This window comes from Pocillopora damicornis, chromosome 10 (assembly GCF_964200805.1).
Source record: "Pocillopora damicornis chromosome 10, jaPocDami1.2, whole genome shotgun sequence".
NCBI lineage: Eukaryota > Metazoa > Cnidaria > Anthozoa > Scleractinia > Pocilloporidae > Pocillopora > Pocillopora damicornis.
Window position 1 is genome coordinate 880691 of NC_142679.1, and position 14819 is coordinate 895509.

The following is a 14819-nucleotide window of genomic DNA, read 5'->3' on the forward strand; positions in this document are numbered from 1 at the left end:
TTGAGATCCGGAAGTGTTAATATCAACGCAGGCTAAAATTTAGGCCCAGTTGTACGGGATTGTGGAGGGAGAATTTCCCTTATCGGTTTAAAATTGAAGAGAGATATAGTGAGTTTCAAGTAGCTTCGAAACAAGTTATTTTTTCGTGCTAGGAAATAGACGTGATAACAATAGAGTTTCAACTCTTGTCTCCTGAGGCATATTTAGTCTCTTAATTGCAATCTCTCCCCCACGTGTTACGAAGTGGAGAAAATAACGCTTGAATACGAATGAATCATTCATATCAAGTGGGGATGGGGGCATTCTTAGCAGGACGAGTTTCTTTTTTTTGAAGTGGGGGGCTAAAGTTCCCCCCTCAGCCCCTCCCTCTGCGCGGTCTCTGATCAAGACCAACTATCTTTCACTATTAGCTTATTCAAAGTGGGGATTGCGAGGAACAAATTAATAAAATGGCGTTTAGCACAGTCATATAGTATTTATTTCATCATCAGCTAAATAGTTTTGGTAATAAACGTTCACCAACGTGACAAGACTGGGGCGAATACATCCCTCTGACAAATCATTCGATCTCAGTTAGGCTATAGATAAGCTGTACACTCGCTTATTTCGTTCGTGTCAAATTACATGTCACTAAGGTTTAATATCTAGGCCAAGCCTTTTCTCCCTAATCGGATCCATACTGTAGAAAGAGCTCCATGTGACATATCCCCTTTTTTCGTAATCGTTCAAGGGATATGAAATCAAAAGCACGAAGCTACAGGTCCCACAAATCTAAAGGGTCACAACTGGTATATTTAGATCCCTGAGAAATTTCTTCACCGCCTCAGTGTATTCCTTGTTGTGGACGTAAAAGTGAGAAACATGCGGTGAACTCTCGAAACATTGCTGACTCACAGTCATGTTCAGTTCATTCTTCCAGTAATCTGCGCATGCTTGGCACGTGTCCACATCAGCGACTTTGTCGTCCTTAGAGAAGAAAAACAAGGCCGGTGAACGGACGGGGTTGTTGTGGAACAAGTGTGAATGCGCCAAGTAAACTTTGGTCGTGTATCTTGCAAAGATCGCCAAGTACGCCTCAATGGACGATTTCATCAACCAACGAACGAGGGGATTTTCGGAGGCTGCGTTGGAAACACCGTAAGGAATCCCGTGGAAATCCACCGGGCTGTCGAGCACTTGTCCGCGGATTCTTTCCTTCACCGACGAGAACCTGTCTTGCTTTACCATTAAGTTGAGAACGTGGCTATAAAGATAGCCTCCAACTGAAAAGCCATGGATTACCACAGGCCTATGTTTGTTTTCGTCAGATATTAGCTTGTTCAACACTTCGGTGGCTACTTGTTCCGCTTTTTTAGGCCGGAGAATCTGCAACAAAAGGGTTTATAAATCAAAACTGGTTTAGTTTAGAGCTAATTCTTCCTTGATTCTGTGGCTTTGTTATCTACTGCGCGGTGGGTCAGGAAGATCTAGAAATCGTGCCCAAAATCTTAAATATGGCACTGCGGAAAGATTCATTATCAAGAAAGTGCTTATCGAGACAGAATACAGAGACCTAGCTCCTTAAATCGATGCCTAGTTGCTTCCCCCGCGAGCCTAAGCGAGAAGCCCCTCCTCTTATCTTTCCCTCGCGCGCGGCATTGGCGCGTTCACATCTCAAGCGAGGCGCGCAGTACATGATTGCTCTTTGCGCAAGCCAATTTAATCTGTACCCTATATTACAAAAGAACTCCGTCTATTACGTGGGCTTCAACTGAATAACATTACTGACATCTAGCTATACGTTTTTCTGTTCCAAAAACCAATTATTTTAGGGTGTCATTTTCATAGGAGCCAATTTTCTGTGCCCAAAGAAATGACTCATAGTATTGTAACGGAACAATGCCAGTATCTGAACACCTATGCACCTACCCTTCTCCTAACCCAAAATTATCCCTAACTTATTATCAGTTCACTGTTGTTGGGTTAAGGGAGGGGTAGGGTGAGCAGTTGCTGAAATACTGACATTGATCCATTGTGACATAGCTCACCTACAAAATATTTTTCTTACCTCCATGACCTCAAGTTTTACAGTAATGACATCAGCTCCGTATTGATGATACAGCTCACCATATTTATGGAGATGACGGCTTTTGGCCAAAAGCCATCCAAACAGGACCACCACAGGCCTGGTGTCTCCTCCTTGCCTATACTTCTCTGGGCATGGATGGACCTCTAAACTTTGTCTAAGGGCACTGCAGTGAAAAGGCCTGAATGCAAAGAGCCATAAGGTCTTCGATACAGTCAACTGCAGTAAAAAAGGGGTAAAATAGTGATTATGGATACTATTACAGTTTACATACAAGATAAGGGTGACGTAAAATGATAACAATACCGGCTTGAATACCACTCTTAAAGCAGAAACCTGATATTTAGTGATCCCCTTAGAGCAATGAATGTCAAAGTGGAAACTATCTTGTGCTTTAGGGTTAATTTCCCAGTAAGGGCATAAGTTGGATTCTCTAGTGGGGTAGGGGAAAGGAGGGGGGAGGGGGGGAGAAAGAAAGAGATGTGCTTTAGTTTCCATGGGAGACGGGAAGTGCCCAAAGGTTTTCTTCTCATTTCCAGCATATTTGTTAATAACCAAAGATTAAGACTAGCCACTCTCTTATGTTACACGTAGACTGTTAGCTGTCCTTCCTGGCCATCTGAATGGGCTAGAATAGGTTAATGGTCTAAGTTACTTTTTTTATCATCACAGGCAAGTTACTGCCCCCAAACCCCACCCCCCCCCCATCCCCTTTAAAATATTGTTCAGCATCCCCTGAGAGGTAATCTGCTGCATATCATACAAACCAACCTAAAAATTTCATTTGGTTATAGAGTAACAAAGGATGCTGGCACAAGTACATATCAATCACAAATTTTCTAGTAGAAGTAACAGGTTTTGTTGCCTTGTATCTGCAAATGATCCCCCCTTCCAAGCAAAACTGAGTTGCTATTTTGAGATGACACCTCACTAGCCATGCTTTATTGTTTCATTGAGGTGATTACATTTTATGGCAGGTGGGTACCTAAAGAGTCACTTCTGTAATTAAATTTTAAAAGATTGATTTTTAGGAGAGTTGGGGTTCACTAACACAGAATAAAAAGGCTTTATACTTCAGCAATCAAAGAGAGAGATGCAAATTCTTATCTAAAAAACTATGGAGTGTAAGTGGTATCATTGAAAATGATTACCTTACTTTTCCTTAAGACCATAAACACAAGTTATAAATGCATTAACACTACAAGACTCCCTTCAACAGGTTGCTAAATTGGTGACTTAAGCTGTAAATCTAGTTTCAAAAATTCTGCTTGTGTGCTATTTAACAAATAAATTCTATGTTGCTGTGCATCTGTTCAGTGATGTCAAAATGTGGCAAGAACAAGAAAGTGGCACAAGAGGCACAGCTGAGTTTGCCAATGAAGTTATTGACACATATTGGCATCTTCAGTGATTAATTACTGTACAGCTCCATGGTAACATGGAGCCCATTTGTTTTATGTAACAGAAAATAATAACACAAATGGCAATGTCATAGTTGTTTCTATCCTTCAGTTAATCATAACCATTACAATTTCCTTAAACGTGATTGGTGCATTAGTTGCTTTATTTTTCACTAATAATTCTATAGAGCTGTAATTGGACAGTGTAATCAGACAGGTGGCTATAATCGGACATCTGTAAGTGGACAGTTGAAGAAGCTAATCATACTAAGTCCACTCAGCCCAATCCACCAATCACGGAATTAATCAAAATAACCATAACAACAACCACTTATCCTAAAAAATAATTGAGGAATTTCCAAAATGGAGAAATTTTTTTTACTTGAGACATCTATGTGAGATATTTGACCTAAATGTATTTGTTGTTTTTGGAAATTGTAACGGCTATGATAACGGGATTTCTTCTCATCCAATTCTGTCTGTAATCATACTCGTGATTGGCAAATTGGACTCCTGCTTCACGTTCATCCAATTTTGTTAATCACTCGTATGATTACAGACCGAATTGGACTCCACTCGGTCCTATTACCATTGTAAATTATAAGAAAAAAGCAATCTCAGTTTGTGTTCTCTTTCATTGACAAAACCACCACAACTGATGGTTTTCCTGGTTCTCTTTCCCTATCTGCTGGACTGTGTGATGAATTTTCATGGAGAACTCATTAATCTATTATCGCTGAATGAATCAATGCATTTCAAAGATTTATTTTAAAATATTTCCAAACGTACACGGCCAATTAATAACTGTAAAGGTTTTTTTTTTAATGGATTTAAGATGAGATTTTGAAGAGCATTCTCATCAATACTCCACGTGTTCGGAGCACAAAACACATAACTTTTTACATAAATAAATTTATGACGTTCGGCAGAGCTCCTAGGGAAAACCTTGAATCTGAAATAATTTCTGGCTCACTCACAAGTCGATGGGAGAAATATTTGCATTCAAAATGAACATAAGTAAAAAAATCAAAACACTGACATCACGTCTTGCACGCAACATCGATCGGGAAGGTAAATAAACGAAAATTCGCGGTAATATTAAGTTCCAATTGCAAACAGTATGTAGTAAAATATCCAAACAAGAGACCTTTGAACTTGCCAATCAATTCGCTTTCGACATCGCGAGCCAGTGCACAGTAGGTCTTCCCCTTCAATTAATTCGAACAAGATAGTGCTGGAGCTTGCATCGCACTGGACGAATATTGAACTGCAAAAAACCTCTGCGCTTACCTTAAAGTTATTCCTGCAAGTACTGATCATGATTCTCCACGTGGTAAGCTTATTCTACTCTAATTATTCACGCGCTGCATAGATACGAAGCATTTTAAAGTAATTACTTTAGCACTCTTTCTCATCTGTGATTGGTTGTAACACACGATCGCAATTGTTATTTGTTCAAAGGTCACGCGTTCGGCGAGTGCTTGCGAAATTTGTCCCAATAAGTTTTGCAAGGGTACAATACAACCAAAATATATATAAATCAATCAAAAAATTAAAATGAAACAACATATGCAAAACGCACGAATCTTGGTAGAATACGCGTCAGGGAAAACTTATTACACTTGGTAAGAGGCCGCGGATCCAGCTTCTTTCTGTGATTGGTTTATCGGCTTCGAGCTTCGACCGGAAAATCTAGGTCTGTAACTAACAGTGGAGACCTCGAACGACGTTAGTTAGAGGGATTCAATTACTTTCTGTGTTTTCTAAAATAAACAGGCAATACGCTGAAATACACGTTTGAGTTATACTCTTTTGTTTAATTTCAAGATTATTACAAGTTTGTAGATATATGAAAATCATATATATGCACTGCGGTGAAGAAACGAATATAAGAGATCCGCAGCTATGAACACTACTGAGATAGTAGTTGAAATAAGACCTGAAAAAAAAATTCAGGTTCGTACGGGATTTACACCCATGACCTCTGCGATATCGGTGCAGAGATCGTGGGTGCAAATCCCGTACGGGCCTGAATTCTTTTCAGGTGTTATTTCAACTACTAGCTCAGTAGTGTTCATAGCTGCGAGGATCTCTTATATTCGTTTTTACAACTTTATTTAATTCTAATTTCTGTTAGATTTGGTTTGATTTTTTTTCCTTTCAAAATATTGTTTGAAATATATTTATGTTGAATTTATCTGTATTTTCATTGATTCTTGTCGAAAAATATAGTAAGTTTTACACAAGCCAGTTGTCAAAAAGTTTTCGGTGGCAAGATAACCAATTGTGTTTCGTGACTTGTCACTGTTCCATAACGAGCAGCAATAAGCAAGCAAGCTGAAATAATTTGGAAGTATCCCAAGTATCGTATTGAAATGAAGAACAAAAATATAAAATTGTGCAATACTCATGAAATTTTGTTGTTAGTTTCTAAATGTATCCCATGATGCTATCGAAGTGGCCGCACCCCTTGAGAATAGAGCGGATGACGTCAGGGCACGAGCGAAGGAGCACATGGTACAGAACATAGACGGCTTGTAACTCGGACCAGTGAGGAAATTATGCCAAGCGCTTCATCGCAATCTTCCATGCAGATCACAGCGCAAATGGAGAACAACGACCTGACCAAGAGTGTCTTGAGCTTGTTGGAGAAGAAAGTTCGTAATTTGGAAAAGCGCAAGGTGAGGTTTCGGTCGAATCGCTCGGCAATCGCAGTCGGTCTTTTCGACCACGCCATTATGAAGATATTTGTGTTTTTTAAACGTCCAAAGAGATATCCGTTTCTGTTCGCAGGGAAAGCTTGATGGCTACAAGAAGCTGGTCGACGCTGGACAATCATTGAATGATGATCAAAAGGTGCGTTTATCAAAAGCGAATTTTAGTTCTTTGGGCAACGTAGCGATGAGCCGAGTAAGACAGAGCAGTTGTCCAATTTCGATTGAAGTTGCCAGGTGTGCTCTTGAGTAAATTAGAAAGTCTTTCACTGCAAGATCAAGTTTCTTTTCAAGATTTAATGAATTGTTCACTACACGCGAGATGGGCAGAAATCTCCAGAAAACGTAGATATTTGACGATTTGGAGTTACAGTAATAGTGAAATCTTGTCAGGTATGTGTAATATTTACACACTATCTGACAATTTCTCCACGCGGTTTACGAAATGATGACTTCACATAAAGGTAAAATGCATTATCCCGGCTTAAAGTCGACATGTTTTGGTCAGTGAATCACAGGTTATTCTCCAGATCACAAGTGAAGCATGAACTGATTTACTGATCAGGAAAGTGTTTTGATGGAGACAATTGTTCATGGAACAAATTCAATACGAAATATTTTGGTCTTTCTCCTTTTTGGTTTTCCCAGTTTGGTTAGATGAGTCATTTTATTTCTTGGCTCTGTAAACAAATCATGATTAATTTATTTTATTGGATTAGGATATTAACTTCCTGCAGGAATAATGTTTTGGAAATTTAGACAATGACAACTAATATTTTTTATTTATTTATTTATTTGTTTATTTATTTTTATTTATTTATTTATTTTTAATGGTTGGGTTCAACCCATTTACCTTGAAATGTTGATGTCTCTAAACTGAGTCTTTATCCAACTGATGTGGTTAGAACCACTGTAAGCCTTGGGAATAGCAATTACAATACTGCCTCATGTTGACAAGTCAAGTAATGATAATGTGATGGGTTATTTCCATTGCATTGCATAGCACCCTTCATTCCCAGGAACTTTAGCAAGGAGGTATTGTAATAAATGAGTTAGTATGTGCACTATGATAAGTCAATTTAGCGAGCTTTTTTTTACTGTACAGCCAGCTAAATTCAAAAGTTTGTTTGAATTGCAATCTTTCCCCCCTATTTAAACCCAGAGTTATTATTTATGTCTTACTGGCCACATTTTCTCAGTCTGCACTGTAAGTTACAGAACTTTGGTTTTTCCTTCCCTTATTCATGGCCCTTGTGCTTCTGTCTTGGGCAATAAATCCAAGAGGAAAATCATGGCCTATAACTTACATTACAGACCTTGAGCTTGGTTAGTAAGAGGTATCTATTTGAGAAAATTTATGAACACTGTCTTTTTTGAATTTGTGGACATGTGAAGTGTTTTTGATAATGTTTATGCAGCTGGAAGTTGTCACTCACTTCGAAAAGTTTGTGTTAATGACCATGGTTGCTACCCAAGCCTTTAACCTTTCCCACTACATGATGTCAGTTGAAAAAGTTGATAAATTGAAAACCTTTTGCTAATCAGCAGAAAAAAACCCTTTGCCTTAAAATGGTTGTAATAGAAGGCACTGAACCTGTGTCTTAAAATACTATGATTTTTAGTAGACTGAGGCATTATGGCAGTTTGGCCACTATATTTTTGCATAAAAATTGAGTTGTCGTCACAGCATTTGGCTCCAATTCAAGTGGCAACATGTTGTTTGACTTCTTTTAGTAAGGTCACGTTTGACAGTTGGTGATTCTTAGCTCTTGAAATTTGGTTGCTACTGGAAATAAGGCAGGTTGCCTGTGCTAACATAGTTATCTGACGGTAAAAATCTTGCCCCCAAACTTTTTTTTACACCTCTCTCCACCCATAATTGTGGTACCAGTGTAATATGATTAGTGTAGAGTTGTTACCCCTCTTTACCAAACAACAGCCAGTTGCAACTTGGTTACCTACATTTTACTCTACATTCTTCAACATTGAAGAAGTTCTTCTTAGATTATTTTGTCCTGAATTTTTTTGTTTTCTTTTAGCTTGCAGTTGGTCAATTGAATCAAGTTGAACAAAACTTGGAATTTGCGAGGGATTTGCAGAAGAACATCACTCAGATTTGTAATGAGGTAATTAAACAGAAATGTATTCAGTGTCGTATATGATGCAAATTGTTTGTGGTACCCCTTGATTATTGGAGATGTCCCTGTGGAGTCTTGTGTAGCTTGAAAAAAAAAAACAGGAGAGGACTCATCAGTTAAAACATGGCCTGTCTTAGCCCTTTGGCCCCTTAAGAGTGACTAGCATCTAATTTCTCCTTATGATTTCACCCCTGAATCAAGCAGTAAGGTCATGAGAATAAAGGAAATGATCATCAACCAAAGAGGCTCTTGATTGCTAAACAAATCTCCTTGTCAGCATCTCAGGAAATGTACCTAGAACTGTATGGAGGATATGCATACTGATGTTTAGGTGTACAGGGTTAACAGGTTTGACACTATCTTTATTACAGCATCAGAAACTCCAGAAGAAACTTGCTAAGCGTGATCAGGCAGCCCAGGCAGCAGCACAACGTGATGGTGACATCAGCAAAGTGTGTCAAGTCTTGGAGTTGCAGTCATTGATGGACAATCTTTCAGAAGATGTGAGGGTGGACTTTTTAAATGGCACAAATGGTGCTGTGGTGAGTTGAGAGTGAATGTCTGTTTAATATTTGGTCATAGATTTAAAAGATATAGCTTTGTATTGGTGAAATAATGGTTTTGACAGGGTGGTATTGTATTAAAAAGACACTGTCTGTTGGTCAATGGCCTCACCGTCTGTAATACAGTTTTTATGATGTTAGTTTGTATAATTCGGTATTAGATCACATAATAATCTCTTAACCCTTACACCCTAAGATCAGTATGCATATTCTCCATACTGTTCTTTATACATTTCCTGATGTGCTGACAAGGAGAATTAGTCTAACAATCAAGAGGTTCTCTGGTTGATTAGCATTTCCCTCATTCTCATGACCTTAATGTTTGATTCATGGCTGATATTGAAAGGAGAAATTAGAGGCTGGTCACTCTCAGGGATTAAAGGGTTAATTGATACTTTTCTTATTATTCTCAACACTTGTTTGCTTGATATTGTATTGATATTGAAAGAAGGAATTCTCTCTTGGTCATTTATGGTAGATAAAAAGACCTTCACTTTTTTTCTGGCCTTTCCAGAGCCATAATTTCGACTTAATCCTTAATCTTATAGGTGGTGTCAGAGGAGAGTTTTGTTCAAATTGATGACTTTTACAAGTTGATAACCCCTAATGCTGATGCTGATGAACCAATAAAGGAACAACAAATGGCCGCTAGTCGTCACATTGTGAAATTTCTAGAGGGAAGCCCAGACTCGGTTGTGGACACAACATGTATCCAGCATGATCTTAATTAAGAGTTTGATGTTTAACAAGTTAACGGAGTTTTTTGAATCTTAAAAAAACTGTCAGTAACGAGACCTCATGACTGCATTGCTTGGCTTTGCGCAGACTGTTTCAGAACAGGTAAAATGGGAATAAAGAGGTGGGAAAGGTATGAAGTAATTTACAAACTTGAAAAGCTCCATCAGAAGCATGTTTCTCATCACGTAGAGAAGACTCTGTAAGGAGATGCTCTGAATATGAACCACTTACCACTTAACCAAAATTTTTTTCTTGTGTAACTAATAATGTTAGTGCATCAGTTATCAAGTACATGGCAATTGCATGGCTTTTTTACATCAGAAAGAATGTTAATTCTCCAGTAAGTTTTAAGAATTTTTTATTAGTTCTTCACACTAAAATGTCCCAAGTCTGTTAAAGACAGGTACCTTCCTTAACTTTGACAAGACAAAGCACTCAATGAGCTGGTTACATCAATAAAAAAATGTGACTATTTTGAGCAATCACAAGGCAATGGTGACAACAATGAGGATGAAGAGGAGGAGGAAGCTGCTGCTGAAGGTGACAATGACGAAGATCAGGAAGGCTCAGGAGATGATAACACCACAGAGACGCAAGTGAGTGTTTTGTTTGGTGTACATTTTAACCATGCAGCACTAAAATCATCTTGACTGAAGAAATTTCAACAAAGTTATTTACAAAATGGCAGATCTCTACTGTAATGAATCTTGTATTCAGAGTCCAATTTTGTAAATTAAGGATGAAAACTTGTGTATTGCTTTGTCTCCTACTCTTTTACATTAGGGACAGATAATAGTAACAGAACAATGTATGCATTTACTATTTCTGTTCTGTTACTATTGTTTGTTTTGTCCAATCAGCATTTTGTTACGCACTTGAAATTCAACTTTGTACTTTGTATTATTCAGAACTGAAGAAAACAGAAGAACTACCAAAACATGTTTTTAACCCTTTAACTCCTAGATCAAATTTTTGATTCTTTTTACTGTCAACCATACAGCTCTTGTAATGTCAGTTCAGATAATTAAGTACTGGATCAATGAACAATCCCCAAATTGATATTTTTCTTTATTCTCATCACTTATCTGGTTGATATTGTACTGACATTGTAAGGAGAAATTCTGTCTTGGTCACTCATGGGAGTTAAAGGGTTAAAAGTGTTGTTCATTTTCTTAAACTTGTTGCATATCTGTTCATATCCAGACCTTCTTTTTTTTTTTATAGAACCAGACAGTGGAATCAACAAATGGACCCTCAGATTCTCAAGTCAATGGTGAAAACAATACAACAACAAAAGTGAAAGAAGGTGGAAATGTTGCAATGTTTGTCTCTAATGAACATGGTCTGAACTTCCTCAGTGAATCAGAGGTCGAATCCAAACCTCCAGCTTCTGCAGAAATACCCCCAGCTCTTGAAAAACAGAGTGAACAAGCTCCCCCTGAGAGCAATACAGGTAGAGATGAAGAATGGGGTGATCAGGGGGGTAAAGGAACACCAGGTGATCAAGGGGATGACACTGGTGAGTGGAATACATTTTTATCCACCTTACTGCCAAAATGAATGATTTAGGAGATAAATACTAGTCTTGTTTAGTTAACTTAGAAGTTGGTTAAGTGAATCCCTGACAGAAATTAAGATGGGCTTTATTCAGCAGGTTTCGACACAGTGCATCATTCTAATGGATATTCACGTGGAGGACGCGGAGGTAGAGGTGGATACCGAAGAGGAGATGGTTACAATCGTAGAGGGGGTCCACCTGGTGAGAGGGGAAATAGGCGCGGCAGAGGAGGATTTGGAGGACCTCCTCGTGGTGGAAGAGGGGGATATGGACAACAGGTCTGTTCTTATTTTTCTTGCTTCTTGCCCCTAGTGTCATAAAAATAGTTCATACTTCAAATTCAATATTCACCGTCAGTTATAAAGCTGAATGTTCCATTTGTGATGGACAATTACTGATGATTGAATTTTTCAGATATCAGGCAAACTTTTGACAACCCAGGCAGACTAACTATGGACAACTGCATTTCTTAGATTATTGTGTTTATTTGTATGGTAAATATTATTGTTTTGAATTATTTCAGGACCAGAGACATGGTGGACCTTCTGGAAGGGGATCTCGTGGTGGACCACGAGGAGGCCCCAGAGGTGATCGTGGTGGACGCCGTGGGGGAGGACCCCCACAGTAAATCCTTCTTTGTGCGATGGAATACATTTGAAACTAATCTTCATTGAGTTAGGAAGATTATGATGGAGCTTTTGGCATAATGTTACAAGAACTGACCTAGTTACAAGCTTTTAGACCCTGTGCATGCAACAAGTGTGAAGCTGTCAGGCCTATATGATAGTTATTTAAGAAAATTACAGGAAAAGATGAACAATAAGAGTCTTACACGTACCCTATCACTTGAAGACACAAATCGTTTATTACTAGTGGGTTTTGGCGGACATTTTCCACTGAAAGAAAACTTCCTGAATGACGGGAATCTTCCGAAAGATTTATAAATATTTCGCTTCAACTGCAACAAGTGTTTCTTTATGAAAGCCATTGACTTCTACGGGAACTTGACATAAAATATGGTGAAATATGCAAACAATGAAAACTGCTTTTCTAAGTGTGTACAGTAATGGAGATCTCCTCTTCAAAATATAAAAGCAGAAGAACTGCAAGATGTTGATATTTGATATCACCCTCTAAAGAACACTTATCAGCATGGAATCTTAAGCTGCATCACAGAGTAGTACAAGGATTCAGACATATTTAGAGGCTGTTCAATGTCATCAGCCCAAGTGATTCCACAGTTTGAAAGTGTTTCCCCCCCCCCCCCCCCCCATTGGTTGTTTTTGTTGTTATGATTGTTTTATGTGTGTTTTGAAGAAGCATTTAAACAACTTTGTGCTTCTGGTGTTTTGTTTAAAATAAAAGCCGGGCATGAAAGGATCTCCTATTGACATGAGTATTGTAATTTAAAAATTAAAGCCACATTCATGTAAGTGTATTGAGTCATTTTGTCTGGATTACTTAAATTGTTATTTGGATAATTTCATTTGTAGAGCAGTGCTGATGGTCATTCAAAACCGAGTAAATTGTAAGGAATGTAGTTTTGATCATGTTTGCCATCTAGCATTCCACCCAATTCAAACATTTTCCTTTTGATTGAGTTTATCTAATTGATGATCATAAGCATATACGAACCTTTTTCTCCAAGATCTCAGTATTGATTCTTACCATCTGACATCTTTGTATTTTCATCTGACTTACTGGTAATCCTCATTATACTGGTATCATAAGGGTAAGTCTCTTATTGGTCTTTTCCAAGTGTTTTGATTAGGATCCTGTTGTAACAGACGGCTTGAAAATTCCATATCATTTTCGCAGGCTTATTAAATCAGAGAAGGCCTTCTTAACTCTTTGACGTCATAGAATGACTGTATCTAATTTCTCTTAACAATGTCACCCCTGAATCAAATATTAAGGTCGTGAGAATTGAGGAAATGATCACTTAGTAAAGACGCTCTTGAAAGACGCTCTTGATTGTTACATGAATTCTCCTTGACAGCACCTGAGGAATATAAAGGGATGGAATGTAGAATGTGCATACTGATGTTTGATGTAAGGCTTGAGACCAGCTTGAGGAAGTAGGGGCAACCTCTGACTATTGGGATTTCTCTCTCTAGGCCACCTCCCTGTACCTCGTTCAATATGGTGCTAATCGGTGGCGAAAACAGCTGACGGTAGTGTCAGCGCTCGATGGCTGGCTTGGGAAAAAAAAAAACCTTGCGTGCGCCATTAATCAGTGGGTTTACAAGAATCAATAATTCAGAGATCGAGCTCTGGTGAAGTTGAATGAAGCAACTTCTCAGTTGTGAGGCGTTAGATGCGCAACCTACTGAAGCAAGCGTATAACATTGAGGATATGGATTTGAATAACAGTGGGTAAGCCTTTAAGACTATTGTGGTTCAGAGAGATGCGCATACTCTAGCCCTTTGTCGAGTTTCAGTTCTCTTGTTTCTTTTAAATGTTAGTCAGAAGATTTCAGAATTGAGTTAACCCTTTAACTCCCATGAGTGATGAAGACACAATTTCTCCTTACAATATCAATACAATTCCAAGCATACAAGTAACGAGAATAAAGGAAAGTATCGGTTAGTGGTTTATTAGTTGATTAAACTCGAAATTCTCCAAACTAACATAATAAGAATTGTAAGGGGACAGTCAGGAGAAAAACTAATAAGATGTTGGGAGTTATAGGGTTAGGTGTAAATCATGAGTTGGCATAATTAGGCTCCTGTGGTTGTAGTTCTTTGTGATACCACAGAATCACCACCCAACGATTTATATTACTCATGTTGATATGTTTCTTTTACATTTTGTAAACAAGGAATGCTTTACAAGTTAACCCTCAATCGATACTTAATAATTTTAAGAATAAATTAAAGGAATTTTTTAAGCAAATTTTCAAAAGCCAACCGTTGAGATTACACTCCCTGACCTCCATGCAGAAGTGGTTTGATCTCAGCATGATTTTTCTGTTAAAGCAGTCGCCTACTGACTCACTGACCTGTAGATCATCACTTCCTAAACTAGAAGTGTCTCTAGAATCTTGTGAGTGATTGACTGACATTTATTGCCTCATGTCAAGATGGTATTTCTAGATTGGCGTATTGCGTGACGATCTAGAGAATTGCCAATCAATACTATCGACTGTCTAAAATTATAAGGTGACTGCATGTTATTCGAATATTTGTTTTGCTAAGAATTAGCTGGGATTTCGCCGAAAATTTCACGGGCAAAGTAAAAAGTGGGAGGGACCAAAATGACTCGCCAGACTGCATTGGCGCAATCAACTTATTGTTTGTTACTGATTAATATTTGGTGAAATTGAAATCAATTTACGAAGCAAAGAAGATTTTAATGATTGATCGGTTTACAATCTGAATTCAAAAGATTAGACTAACTTAACAAAATTGACATAAATTGACAATCGCTTTGGAATACTTTCCAAAAGTTTGACAATGAAGATTCTGTCCGCTTACTCGGGAGCGCGGTCCTGTTTTGCCTTGGGGCTGTACGGAACGATCTGGTAACGAGCACTGTGGAATGTGCGGGGTCTGGTACTGTCATTGCTTGTCAGATAAGGACACGTGAACTTGATGTAAAAAATCAGACACAATGTGGCAAAAACACTCAAAACGTTTGACA

General features: G+C 38.3%; 2 protein-coding genes across 3 annotated transcripts; one reads left to right on the forward strand and one right to left on the reverse strand.

The window, feature by feature from the left end:
- Positions 1 to 455: 455 nt before the first annotated feature.
- Positions 456 to 4929, reverse strand: LOC113667658 (transmembrane protein 53). The gene is made up of 3 exons (XM_027183514.2): positions 4756 to 4929; positions 2048 to 2284; positions 456 to 1365 (listed from the first exon to the last, which is right to left on the reverse strand). The coding sequence occupies exons 1-3, from the start codon at positions 4783 to 4785 to the stop codon at positions 772 to 774; spliced, it is 861 nt and encodes a 286-aa protein (XP_027039315.2). The 5' UTR covers positions 4786 to 4929; the 3' UTR covers positions 456 to 771.
- Positions 4930 to 5987: 1058 nt separating this feature from the next.
- Positions 5988 to 12609, forward strand: LOC113667691 (uncharacterized). 2 transcript variants are annotated; one of them, XM_027183551.2, is made up of 9 exons: positions 5988 to 6146; positions 6259 to 6321; positions 8219 to 8305; positions 8689 to 8859; positions 9429 to 9588; positions 10045 to 10214; positions 10843 to 11137; positions 11270 to 11454; positions 11700 to 12609. In XM_027183551.2, exons 1-9 carry the CDS (start codon positions 6027 to 6029, stop codon positions 11802 to 11804), a joined length of 1356 nt encoding a protein of 451 aa, XP_027039352.2. In that variant the 5' UTR covers positions 5988 to 6026; the 3' UTR covers positions 11805 to 12609. The 2 variants fall into 2 exon arrangements, with proteins under 2 accessions (XP_027039352.2, XP_027039353.2); XM_027183552.2 differs by having other exon boundaries at positions 11273 to 11454.
- The last annotated feature ends 2210 nt before the right edge of the window (positions 12610 to 14819 follow it).

Excerpts from the sequence above, each read along its gene's own strand:
- LOC113667691 (XM_027183551.2), top strand. The coding sequence starts at position 6,027 with ATGCCAAGCGCTTCATCGCAATCTTCCATGCAGATCACAGCGCAAATG. Across the intron at positions 8,306-8,688 it reads TCACTCAGATTTGTAATGAG|CATCAGAAACTCCAGAAGAA; the intron begins GTAATTAAACAG and ends TCTTTATTACAG. Across the intron at positions 11,138-11,269 it reads TGATCAAGGGGATGACACTG|CAGGTTTCGACACAGTGCAT; the intron begins GTGAGTGGAATA and ends GGCTTTATTCAG.
- LOC113667658 (XM_027183514.2), bottom strand. The coding sequence starts at position 4,785 with ATGATCAGTACTTGCAGGAATAACTTTAAG. Across the intron at positions 2,285-4,755 it reads CTTGCAGGAATAACTTTAAG|TTGACTGTATCGAAGACCTT; the intron begins GTAAGCGCAGAG and ends TTTTTACTGCAG. Across the intron at positions 1,366-2,047 it reads TAAAACTTGAGGTCATGGAG|ATTCTCCGGCCTAAAAAAGC; the intron begins GTAAGAAAAATA and ends CTTTTGTTGCAG.